Raw genomic sequence first — 12,514 nt, 5'->3', positions numbered from 1 at the left:
AAAATTAAAAGCCAAAACAATAGGGTTTTCCAGAAGCAACCACTGACAGTAGCTTAAAAAAATAACTCTGCAGGTGACTATGAAGTGATTTCCATATTACCCCATCTCTGAAGTTGAAGAGCCCATTACCTCAGATTCCTCCGAATATTGTTTACCATGTTACATCTCCAAATACCATCTCCAAAGAAGATTAAACTCTAAAACCAACAGTTGCCTGTTGAAGAACACACACTTTCCTGGAAAAATACATATTATTCTGATATTTTACCTATTTTCAGCATCTTTTACTATGCTTTTTCAATTAACTGGTGGAAAGAAATTGTTCAAAGTCTTTGGATAATTAAATCATTACCAAAAGCCTAACTTGCATGCAGAAGAGACAGACAAGTCTTTTGTCTTCCAATCCGATTTGCAAAAAAGAAGAAAAACAGTTGAAGTGATTGAATTTAGCTTTCCAGTTATGTAAGCAACTGGAGAATCTGTTGACATGCTTACTATTACCACTGACATATTTTCCCAAGGCAAATATAATGGCAAAATATGTGCAGGCAGATATCTCCACCCTTACTTTGCCTATTTAACCTAGCAAACAATAGGAATAAGCCCATTTGTCCAACACAGCTGAGCACTCAGAACTATCCCTGGCCCAATGAGAAGAATTTTAGCTCTTGGGTCTCGTTATTCCAAGTGGAAGAAAGGATATCATGAAGTAATATCATTTTGGCTTGAGTTATAATTAGCTATTCAATTTTTTTCTGATATGGGTGGGTGGAGGAAGAGAAGTAAGTATAGCTACAGTAATGAACTCTGTACAGAACTGACACGTGCTCTCTTACACTGAAATAGAACAGGGATCTTCTGTTTTCCACCTTAGGATTTCCTCTTTTTTTTTTGTCTGAAGTTTTACAGACCAAAAAAAGGAAGGAAGCTGGGGTCAGGGGGGAGATAGAGGAATAGGCAAAAGACAGTTAAATGAAGAATGTTTAAGAAGTTTCCACTATTAACCATGAATAACACAGCAGCTCTGCCAGCTGTTATCCACTAAATTGTTTCAAAAATACATGCTCAGATTTCTTCTTTCTTTATCATAGTAAGAGGGGAGACAACGTTAACACCAGAAGGAGCAATTCTGAATCCCATGCAAAGGCAGAAACTGCAAGTCAAGCTCTGTATCCTCACTGTACTAACAGACCTAGTACAAATGCTAGGAAAGGAACCACACAGCCTAAGAAAGAGGCATATTCCTTCAAGGTACAAAACTTTAGCCAACTTTATTCCTTATAAAAACTACCACTATAACTTACAAAAAAAATAGTATTTACAACCTCTGACCCATCTCCATACCACTTAGTTTCAGGGAATGTACCTCACAGTTGTACCTATGGAATCAGAGGTAACATCGTGAACCACTGATGACATTTAAGTTTCCCAATACTACTTTTTTCCCCAAAAAAATAAGACAGTACACTTAAAGTCAAATAGCCATCTTTATACAAGGCTTTTCCTCAGAAAAATAATATTCTGTATTTTATGGGTAACATTATCTACAAAAGCATGAATGCTACTTCATATAAGTACAACTATTTCATACTTATATAGTCTACAACATATCTACAGCTTGACTAAGGATCAAGCTGTTATACAAACAGCAATGGGTAATACAATAATGAAATAATACAATTTTTGCAGCTAACTTCCATTTAACTTATGTAACAAAACAAAGAATCAGAAGTACTGGTTCCCCGCCCCCAGCATCTCATACATGCTTAGCTCACTACACTAGTCTTGAGAAAAGTTAAAATAAGGCTTCATGGAGTAATCATTTGCTTTCTGCACTGCAACCTGTAATTTCAAAGAGTTTCAAAAAATGAAACATTATCCTATGTGGTGAATTATTTATGATAGTAAAAGAAAATGCTTTGTTTTAAAAATCACTAAACAGAATTCAGTAACTTCTATTACAGAAGAGCCCCTGCTGTGCAGTTGGTGCTCAGTTATCCACAGCATATATAGATTCCCATAAACTCAATGCAAATTATTCATGAAAATATGTCAGTGCACACCTTCATAGTTAAGAACTCATGCTGCATTTCTAAATAAAACTCAGAAATCATAAGTTCAGTGCAAACAACAATAAAAATCAAATCAAGAAATCCCAAGCAATGGATTTGAAAGGGCACTCCATTTCTTCTCTGCTGCAGAAAGAACTGAACAAGCTCATCATTTAGCTACTGATTGCGTAAGACCAGCCACCGCCTGCTTCCAGAGCCCTGAAAGGACACACACACACTTGAAATCCAGTAGCACAGAAAGCAAAACAGAAATAAGTTTAACTTATTCCTCGAATGCCTTATTGTGAGTTCTGCTAACAAACAACCCCATTTGGGGGTTTATTACCTCGTCTATTATTTCTGGTTTTCTACATACAATCTATCAGGAAAACAAAACTCAACATACTAGAGAGATTAATAACCAGACTTTACCCACTTTGTTATAATAATTTCAGCTGTTATTATTAACAAAGTAGATAAATAATTGCACATGAATCTGGAAAAATAAATTGACTTGGTTCCTTAACTGGAGAAAGATGAAAGGTGCAATCGGGATCAGTAAGGAGGTTTTCCCCTTATATTAGCTCACCTTCAAGGGCACATGAGTATGTTTTTTTGCCTCATCCCATAATATGACTGCATTGATTTTTTTAATCCTGCAAAACTGATTTGATTTTATCCTATTTTCTCACTCAAAATGACAAAAAGCAGCAAGCACAATGCATTACAAATTGCAAAATCCAAGCTTCTTTCTTTGTCCCTATAGCACAGGTTACTTTCAGAGCTGCACTCTCTGCAGCTCTCCTATCCACCCTTGAGCATCTGGAAGTTAGATCAGCATTATTTTCAAACAAAATGTTTCAGGTGCCCAAGAATGCAAAGTTGACAAGTTATCATATCATCTTTAAGCTATATAACTGGGAACATGCATGCTGAATAACTAGAAGCATGCATTATGAAGAGAAATAGAGAACAGCTATCACTTCAGTCTCTTGTCATTGTAAAGATCTGAAAAATACATTCCTTTAAACATACAAAAGCAAACTAATAGCAAATCATTGTGGCATCCAAGTGTCTTTAGTCGTTCATCATGCATTGCTTCTCTTAACAAGCTCCACTTCTGTTAGCAAGTACAGTTCCTAAATTGCATCTCAACAAAGCTGTCAGACAAGGTGCTTCCAACAGGCTTATGTGAGAACGGAAATTTGTGAGCAAATGTGGCTGACAAACTGGAGAAATAGTATGGAAAAGAGATGTCATTCACTAAGGACGCATAAGCAGAAATAATCAGCTGACGAATACAGGATGGAAGAATGACTATCTAGACAAGAGTATTCTGGAAAAGGATCTGAAGGATTGATTAGCGGTTCCCGACTGAACATGAGTCAATGTGATGTTATTGCAAAAGGAACAAACATCATGCTAGGGATGACAACCAGACCCATTGCCTAAAGCACCACTCTAAAAGATTCTCCTGCTTTGCCTGATAAAGCTTTCCTGTCCAGTTTTGAACATAGATCAATTGGTCAAAGATAAGAACAACATCATCTACAAGTAAAGGATGAAATAGCGCCAGTTATTTCATACAAGGAAAAGGAGACAGTCTTGGCAAGTCTTCATATACACATAATGATATGTGCAAGAGGAAACTACTCCAGTGCGAAACACTTTCTAGAAGGAAGATTGCTAAGCACTGACTACAGAAGTTGCAGATACTCTGATATGAGCATTTTAAAGAACATGCTAGCAAACATCCTTCAGAAGCGACAGACAGAGTTGACTTGGCCTTGAGAAAGTAGTACAGATTAAATCTCAAAACTCTTTCTAAACATATTTTTCCTATGTTTCTATTGATCATCTCTGAAACAAAAGCAATCCTTTGTATTACATGTTAGGGACATTTACGACAAATTAAATGCATGTGACTAATAAATAGAAAGGGACATATGCCTCCAGGTTAGTCTCCTGGCTTCCAAATCATTGGGAAGGGGATAGGGGTCACCTCAAAGGCATTCTGCCCCGCTCCTCACAAAAAGGACAAATAGCAAGAAAATAAGGAAAAGCAAAACAAAAGGTTACTCAATGATGTACAGTTAGATGCAAAAAACCCCACAGTAACAAAAGAAATTCCAGACTGAAAATGAAGCAAAACCTTTGCATTTCAACCTTTCTGTGCAGAGCCACAGACAGGCTTGAAAGGACTTTGAGGGGTTACCTAGTTTGTTCCCCTGTACCTTCACAGAATCAACTACAAATCCAGTAGCAAAAAAACCACCAGAAAGCCACCCATGAACAACACTCTGTCTCTCAAAACTAAAGAAATGAAGCAACACGTCTCCCAGGGGTGCAAACTCTGCTGAAAGTGCCTTGTCTCAGTTGCTGAATACATTCAATTGTCACAAATGATCCAAGCAGTCAAAATGTTCTCCTCAGGATTCTCCCTGGTCCCAAGACTCAAATTATGGAGAACTTTATAGACCAAAACCTACATGGTGAATTACACTCAGAAATGAACTGGAAGCTGTGGAATGTGGTAGATAACATGTTCACCTTGAACTAGGCTCTAAACGTGAAACCCTATTTTGTTCTGTAGTTTCACTTCTGGGCTGCAGGTTAGGGAAGCAGGGATGTGTCAAAGGCAGACACTCTTGCAGCAGTGCAAAAAGTTGCTGATATCTGCATGGTAGGAGTAAAATAACCAATTATAGCTCCCTTGACAGAGAAGTTAGTGACTCCATCACATGCTCTCTGAGCTCCAGAAGCAATCACAGATTACATTAGCCTATGCTAGATAAAAAAAGCTTTCTCCCTTTCAGCAGAGAGACCACATTCTCACCTTCACTCTATGTTATTTAATTCACCATTGTTCCATCATCTTTTGGCTAAATCTGACCCAGCTAGTAGCCACACAAGTCCAACACTGAGAATGGTGGCAAAAAGCCTCAATACAGTGAAAGAAGAAAAACACAGTGCCATCAGTATACAGCTAGCCATGAAATAACACCAGCCTTCAAAAGTCTTCCCCAGTAGCTCCAGATACATAGTGAATAGGAAAGATGAGATCTCTGAAGGGTGCTATGTAAGGAGGCGTTAATGAACCAACCAGTTCTGGGTTGTCCTTAGATGATAAAGACATTCAAAACATCACATCCATACTAAAGACTCCAGATTTTTGGAGGCAGCTGTTAAAAAAAACAAACATTTTAAAATCTTGATTTAGTCTTATTTTAAGGCAATTTCACCAGTTTATCAACACTTGTTTAAGTTAAGGCTAGTCTTATGACGAAAATTACTTAATCTCAACCTTCATATTCTGCTCTCCAACAGAATACAGTCAGTGATTTTTTTTTTGTCCAAAAGTAGTGAGTTGAGATCATTCTATTTTTGAAAGATACTGAAAGTGACTGCTTATATAGAAGACCAGGAAAATATAATCTTTATCTGAATGACATCCTAAACTGATGTAAAAGCCTCCATGACAATGTGTTATGTGTCAAAAATCTTCCTATAACAAAGACCCACACATTTTCCATCTCAGATAGCTAGAACTCAGGGAGTATTTCATGAAATGAGAATGGGCTCCCATCGTTCCAGTGAAATGAAGAGAGCACTGGTATCCTGCCAACTTCACCCTCAGTGCCCCATGGTACCTCACCTTCACCTACTTGCAGGTGACCAGCCCCACAAACAGTCACAAGCTGTAACAAGAAAACAAAGATCATTCTCCAACTGTTCATTAGCCAAATGGGGTTCATGAGCCCCAAAATGCACTATGTTTTGCCCTGCCTCACCCCTAAATAGTTTTAAGGCAGCTTGACAGAACTTTTGGATATAGATCATTATTAGTAGTCATATTAGTGTAAAGCAAAAATACCAACTGAATTCCACATAGAAATGTGAGGCAAGATCAACATAGGAGAATGGAAGAAATAACATAGAAGGCTTCATTTGTACTATCTGGGGATGGATGAAGAGAAGCTGATGAAGTGTTTGTGTTAAACAAAACACATTATATTAGAAGTCTAGCACAGTTATTGACAGAAATACAATGTGACATTAACCACATAATAGTCTTTGTCTTTTTGTTGTTGAGCTAAACAAACCAAGCTCATTTACAGTAAAGTTAGCTTGCAGTCAAAAAAGCAATTACAGCATGAAGATAAAGATGTCTTAGCTATCTTTCAAGAGGATTGCTAGCAAGACTAGTCTGGCTGCAACTCAGAAGAACAGGGCACAAGCCAATTGATTTGGCTTTTGTCTATGTGCTAGTCAATACTGCTCCTGTGATCAACTAATACACCCCTGTCTTTTTCCTCCTATAAGCCTCAGCTTACAGCACAAAGTCATTTGATCCTTCCGTTTCTCCATCTATAAACTAGGAGATGGCCACACTTCATACCCCCTTGGGAAGGCAGATTTATGGCTTAACCACACTAAAAATACCAAGCACTATTTAAACTTGTCTGAGTTAAATTGGTATATCTTGCTGTACAGAATGACTTCAGGATCTGGAATACCATTCTGCTTATAAATTAGATGATGCATTTGGCAACTGTTTTTAATTATTCTCCTTAATTAATCTTTCCATCCTAATCCAAAAAAATCCTTCCTGAGAAATGCTGAGAACTTTGTGCTCAGTAGAAAAAGGCAAATCACCTACATTCCAGAAAGTATAACTGCATCCTTGCAGATGCAGGTAAGTCTGCAGATCTGGTGAGACAAAAAGAAAAACCCCTATATTCAGGCTATCTAACAGAACTTGTATCTTTACTCCAAACAGCAGCTACAAGATAATTATGTATTCCTGTGATTTATTTATTACAGCTAAAAGTTTCCAGTTTGCACCAACTGGTAAGAGTCACCTTTGAAAGCTACACTTACCAGTTTGCTGCCTGCAGAGCATCCACAGCTATGCAGTCTTAAATGACTCATTTTAACAAAGGGTTTGGTTATTGTTCTAAACAATATTGTTCTGTTAGGTTCTAAATTCATGTAGAGCAGCACACCGCATTTATGTAAGCCAACTCCATTTGACATCTACCAGGTTTAGACACTATTAACAGCAAAAAAATCTTACCTCTCCTACCCTTACATTGGCATTCTTTGTGCTGAATACTCCACATAACTGACCACTGGATCCTTTGTGCAATGCCATCACTAATTTGACACAACAGCTGAAGGTGTGATTCAAAACATACGGCATTTCAAAGTGAAATACAGAAGTTTAACCTTCTGTTCTGAAAATAAAGATATCAAAACCCAGACAAAGCAAACTCTCAGAACCAGAAATATTCCAATGCTTATTTCACCTTTAGCATCCTTAGGGATAACAGATAACTGACAAAATCTACAGCCTTAGAAATAAAAACACATAACTGTAGTACAAAGGGTGTCACATAAGCATAATAATGTTCTTCATTAAGGCAGTATGTCTGTCTACTAGGAAATGAACTGGCAGTGTGTCTGCCTACTAGTAAATGAACTCAGAGTAAAGCAACCTGCTCAGTAAAAAGCAATTAGATATTATCAACGGCTAGCAGGCAGAAGTTTAAAAATTTGAAGAAGAGAAGATTGTTACTTGTATTAACTACCCCTCAAAGTGGGAATCAGTCAGGCTGTACAAGTGAGCAACAGCAACCAGGTTACCAGCAACCCTTCAGTGCAACCAGGTGGCTGTTGCCTGGTTATTCATCCATTTTGGCATGTCACAGTAGAAATGTGCAGCATACAGCATGTGCTGCAAAATTCAGATTGAAAATGCAGATGAGGTCTGCTGTTGATGCAAGCCCTGAGCTCTTTATACAAAGGATGCATATGCTTGGTACAACTAATCGGGATTCTCAAAGGGGTTTTATAATGCACCCATTTTACCAGGGCAGATAAATACATCAGTATTAAAAAAACTGTTTGGAAACATAATCATCCCATCACTAAAAAAAGAAAGTAAATAAGCAGGTCTGTGGTGCAAAATGCAAGTTTGATCTATGAAGTTCACTTTACATAAAGTTTAAAGAATTATATGGCAAGATACAACTCTTTCTCCTGCCTCCCCTACCACTGCTACAGAGCACAATAGCTTATACGATAATTGGGTGTGAAGATTTTGCAGACAGCACTCATCATGCAGGTGAGCAAGCACATAGCATAAAATGCAGTCCAAGAGAAAAATTAAATTAGTTGAGGCTAGTATTTCAATATTTTGCAGTGGCCATATGAACTACAATATCACCCCCATCCTAGAGGTACAGAGGACCCAAATTGAACAGTGGCTTTTTGTTACTATCTTGAATAGCCGTTGGAAGGCAAATCACAGAAAACCATGGAATGAATTTAAATAAGAATAAGCATCTTTTTGTGACTATATTATATTTACAGAAATAAAGAGGATCTTTGTAGTGAACTACATTTTCTGGTTGATCCAAAGGAAGCCCACTATTGAGAAATCACAACTGTACCTCTTTAGCAGGCGTATTTCAGTGACACCAGCCCTGGTAAGTGAGGAAGAGCTGGACAGTGACCCATGTGCAAGTACCTGAAAAGGTTTACTAAACATAGAAAATCTTATTTAAGGGCTATCACTTAATTGTTTAGCAACCAGGGGCAGTTATTCAAATAAGGGGAACAGTGTGTGGCTGCTTGTTTTCAGTATTAGAAAAGATGCTCCATAGTGATTTTTAGCTCATAAATCAGGAAAAAAATGCTTCAGTTGTGAAATAGCATACTATGCTCAAAAATAAAAATAAAAACCCACAACAAATAGACTGAGAGGAGGGCTGCAGCTTGAAATACTTGACTGCTAATATCCAGCATGCCATTCCAGGGAGTCCCAGGGTGGTTTTTAAGCCTCTGCCCATCCTCGTAAAGAAAGGCGGGTGGCAGGACTAATCAATATCTTGCAACCCAGCTGTGACCTAGCAGATGAAGAAGGCAAGAAAATAAATCCCATCGATGATCTCTATAATTTAACGTTCGGAGGACGGCAACATCTGGGATCAACTCCAAATGGGACGGAGCGGCACGGCGCGGGGCTGGCTCCCGCGCTCACCGCTCGCCAGAGCGCTGCTACACACACACACACGCACACACACACACACACACAAACAAAGGAGGGCTCCCCGCTCCTCCTGCTTTTTCCGTAATGTACACAACTCCGCGTTCAAACGCGACGTAAACAGACGGAAACCCGCTTACTACGCTAGTAGGTCTGTGTAACAGTTCAGCTGCATCTGTGTCAAACGGGGCTATTGTCCGGGACGAGCCACCAGAGCTCACCGCGTATCGGCGGTTTTACTAGGTGGTGTCCAAAAAAAAAAAAAAAAAATCAGTGAGCCTTCCTAAGTCATATCAGCGGGCTTCACAGCCCTGCACCGGGCAGAGCTGAATGAACAGGCAAGGAAGCGCGACTCCCGCAAGCGGCACTTTGTCTGATTTCCACTGAAGCAGCGACCAAACCCCCGACGCGCGAACAATGCCCGCGGCCCCGCTGCTGCTCCCGCTTCTCCCCGGGGCGCCGCCGCCACCGCCGGAGACCGGCTCCCCGCCGGGCCGCCGCTCCCAGCGGTATTTTTTAAGGCTGCTTTGTTCCCCGTGAAACACCAGCCCTCCCACCCAGCGCCGCGGGGAGAAGCCCAGCGCCCGCCTCGGCGGCGGGGCACCGGCCCCATCCCAGGGCAGCGGCGGGAGGCGCCGGAGCCGCGGCTCGGGCATCGGCCGCCCTTTGTTGCGCCCCTGGGGAAGGGGCCGCTCCCCCCCACCCCGGCGGGACCTCCGGCCCCCGCCGCGCAGGGAGCGCGACGCGGCCGCGCACACAGGCAGGGCGCTGCCCCCCCTCCCGCGGGGGACGGCAGCAGCCCACGCCGGCCCCACGGGGCGAGCCCGCTCCGCCGCGGGATGCGCTCCCCGCCAGCAGCACCGCTCCTCGCCCCCCGCGCTGCCCCGCTCGCTCTCAGCCACGCACTCACCCACGCCGTACTTCTCGTGCTCCGTGGGTATCCACATGCTCGCGGCGTGCGTGCGCCCGCCCCCCCGCCGGCCAGCAGCCCCTCCGCTGGGAGCGGCGGTGGCCGGCGAGCGCGTCCGCTGCCCGGCTGCTCCCGCCGCGCCTCAGCCGCGGCTGCCCGGCCCCGGCGGCGAAGGCATTGTTCGGCCGGGCGGGCGGACCGACTGACTGACTGAGTGACTGACTGAAGCGCGCTCGCCGCCAGCCACTTATATGCCCCGTCCCGCTGCACGCCGGGGAACGTAGTGCCTCGGCGCGGCCGCGCCCCTCGTCGCCCGCGGCCGGGGGAGAGACTACGAGCCCCGGCTGGCCCCGCGCTCCCCGCCGGGGCGGGGCGGGGCGGAGCTCAGCTCCCGGAGGCCGCCTCACGCCGGGGCGGGAGGAGCGGCGCGGCGGCAGCATGGCCATGGCAGCGTCCCGCGGGGCCGGCGGGCCGCCGGCGCGGGGCGGTGAGTTCGCTGCGGGGAGGCGCGGGCGGTGGGACGGGGCCGGCTCCGCGGGGCACCGGGGGTGGGGAGCGGGGGACACGTGTGGGACAGCCGGGAGCCGTCGGGGCCCGGCGCGGTTGGGGACCCCGCCGGTCGCCCGTCGGAGCGGGCTTCCGGGGAGAGCCCCGGGCGGCCCCGTCCCCGCCTCCCGGTGGTTACAAGGGACGTAAGTCGTTCTTCTGGTCCTGCTGGTGCCGTTCCTTTTCTTAGCAAAGCCCCGCGTTTGGCACCTGAAGCTGTGGGGCCAGGGAGAGGTTTCCGCAGAGAGTTGTGCTGGAGAGGGAATTGGTGCCGGCGGTGTGCCAGCGAGGTGGGACATGGAGCTGCTGGTCTGGGTGGCTTTTTGACTTCTCACATAACCGTATCTCAGCACATACATGCACAGAGATAAAGAAAAGCAGGCGGTGTACAGCGAGGAGCTCAAATGGACTATCAGGGGTGACAGCCAGCGATGTCAGGCACCGTAAGCAGCAAGAACAGCAAGGTCTCCATCCTTGTGGAGAGGCCTATATGTCTATGCCCCTCTAGAAGCAGCTTCGCTAGAGCTCACCGTAGGTAAACTGCAAGAAATCCTCAGGCTGAACTGATCCTTGTGAGAGAAACCCGGGTGTTGTGAGGCAGGAGCAACAGCTTGAGTTACATCTTCTGGTCCTGTGGGAAGGCACAGACAGAAAAAAGGGGGAAAACTCCGTTGATACAATGTGGCTCTGCAAGCCTCACCGGGTACAGGTTGTCTCTAAGATGAGTACGTCTGGTTTTAAAAAAGTGTTCTCCAATCAAATCATTACTCTTGTAACTAGAAATCTTATGGGATGATTCCGTTTAAGCTGAACAAAAATATAGAGTTTAATGTTTTCACATTTAAGAGAGGAAAGTGGCTTAATTTTTTTTCAGTTCAGGTTAGCTTTTAGCCTCTACTGTCAAGTTATGTTGAATTTTTAAGTTGACGATAGTGTGAAGGACACAGCAGAAGGAAATCACGTGCAAGTAGGCAGTTTTAAACCTAGAGTTAGAGTGCACTTATTCCGTGTTTATCCTTCTAGTTGTCAAACTTTGGTGGTGAGTGATCTTTTAAGTGACCTTTGTGTTGTTTCTCTAGTATGCACCCTGCTTCTGTTCGTAAAAGTAATATCACTTTATTTATGCTAGTAGTTAAAGCAGTACTCTTTATTTATGTGTTGCAGTGTGTTGGCGTGAGCCTCTCCTACATGAAAAGCCAGACCCTTCTAGAGCGCTTCCACGCTGGTCTAATTGCACCCAGAGGCAAAGCTGTGCCGTTTGGTGTTGAAAAGGATGGTCACTTTTGTCTGTGCAAGTCTTCTGTGTGAAACTGTATATAGGTGTGTGGAGTACTAGAATGATGAGGTTACCCTGAGGTTTTTCCAGGTAACTCTTGTAAAGACATTGGCACCAGTACAAAAAAAAGTTTGTTCCATTGGAATTCAGAGGCCTATGCTGTTTTCCTATTAGTAAGCTCAAACACACATTGAAAGGATTAGTGAACTTTCGGTGTCTTTGCTCCCAAACTTGCTTTGCATCCCCTGGCAGATCCTTTAGAGTCTCTAGGTGATGTGTAAAAGTCACTGTTGAAAATCAAAATAATAGGTGTCAGGCTAAATTTACTTCCACCTCAGCCTATAGACTTCCACGTACATTCAAACTATCTCTGTCTCTATAAGAGAGGGCTGCCAACATGCTGGCTGGGAGTCCTGAAATTCTGCCACAGCCTTTTAACTGCTGTCTGTCATGTTAACCATGACTGACTTCAGCATGTTTGTATTAGGCTCAGAGCCCATCTTTCTTCTTCCCTTGAACAAAGACAGGACTACCCAATAGCTGAAATAGCCTTTTCAAAATTATTCATTTAGAACCCAGTCGCTTAGGGTAAACAGATCTTATACTATAAATCACGTTGTCTGTGAGCAAAGAAATACCTCACCCTAATATTTATCATTTCCTTGTCTCTGAGGAAAATC

The 12,514-nt window shown here is 43.4% G+C and overlaps 2 protein-coding genes across 7 annotated transcripts in view; one reads left to right on the top strand and one right to left on the bottom strand.

The window, feature by feature from the left end:
* Positions 1-10,358, bottom strand: part of DOCK4 (dedicator of cytokinesis 4) — a 258,226-nt gene extending 247,868 nt beyond the window's left edge. For 4 of the 5 annotated variants that reach the window (XM_072861831.1, XM_072861800.1, XM_072861812.1 and 1 more), the window contains exon 1: positions 10,013-10,358. Coding sequence is in view for 4 of the 5 variants with exons in the window: in XM_072861800.1 (XP_072717901.1) it covers positions 10,013-10,049 (37 nt within the window). In the remaining variant the exon portion in view is untranslated. The remainder of the gene's footprint in view (positions 1-10,012) is intronic. The other variant, XM_072861822.1, reaches the window with a different exon arrangement.
* Positions 10,359-10,369: 11 nt separating this feature from the next.
* ZNF277 (zinc finger protein 277) overlaps positions 10,370-12,514 on the top strand; it is a 60,718-nt gene continuing 58,573 nt past the window's right edge. Inside the window, exons 1-2 of one of the 2 annotated variants that reach the window (XM_072861849.1) lie at positions 10,399-10,499; positions 11,723-11,878. Coding sequence is in view for 1 of the 2 variants with exons in the window: in XM_072861839.1 (XP_072717940.1) it covers positions 10,451-10,499 (49 nt within the window). In the remaining variant the exon portion in view is untranslated. Of the gene's footprint in view, positions 10,500-11,722; positions 11,879-12,514 lie in introns of both variants that reach the window. The other variant, XM_072861839.1, reaches the window with a different exon arrangement.

The sequence above is a fragment of the Ciconia boyciana genome, chromosome 1 (genome assembly GCF_034638445.1).
Source record: "Ciconia boyciana chromosome 1, ASM3463844v1, whole genome shotgun sequence".
Lineage (NCBI taxonomy): Eukaryota > Metazoa > Chordata > Aves > Ciconiiformes > Ciconiidae > Ciconia > Ciconia boyciana.
This window is presented reverse-complemented; position numbering and strand designations above follow the sequence as displayed.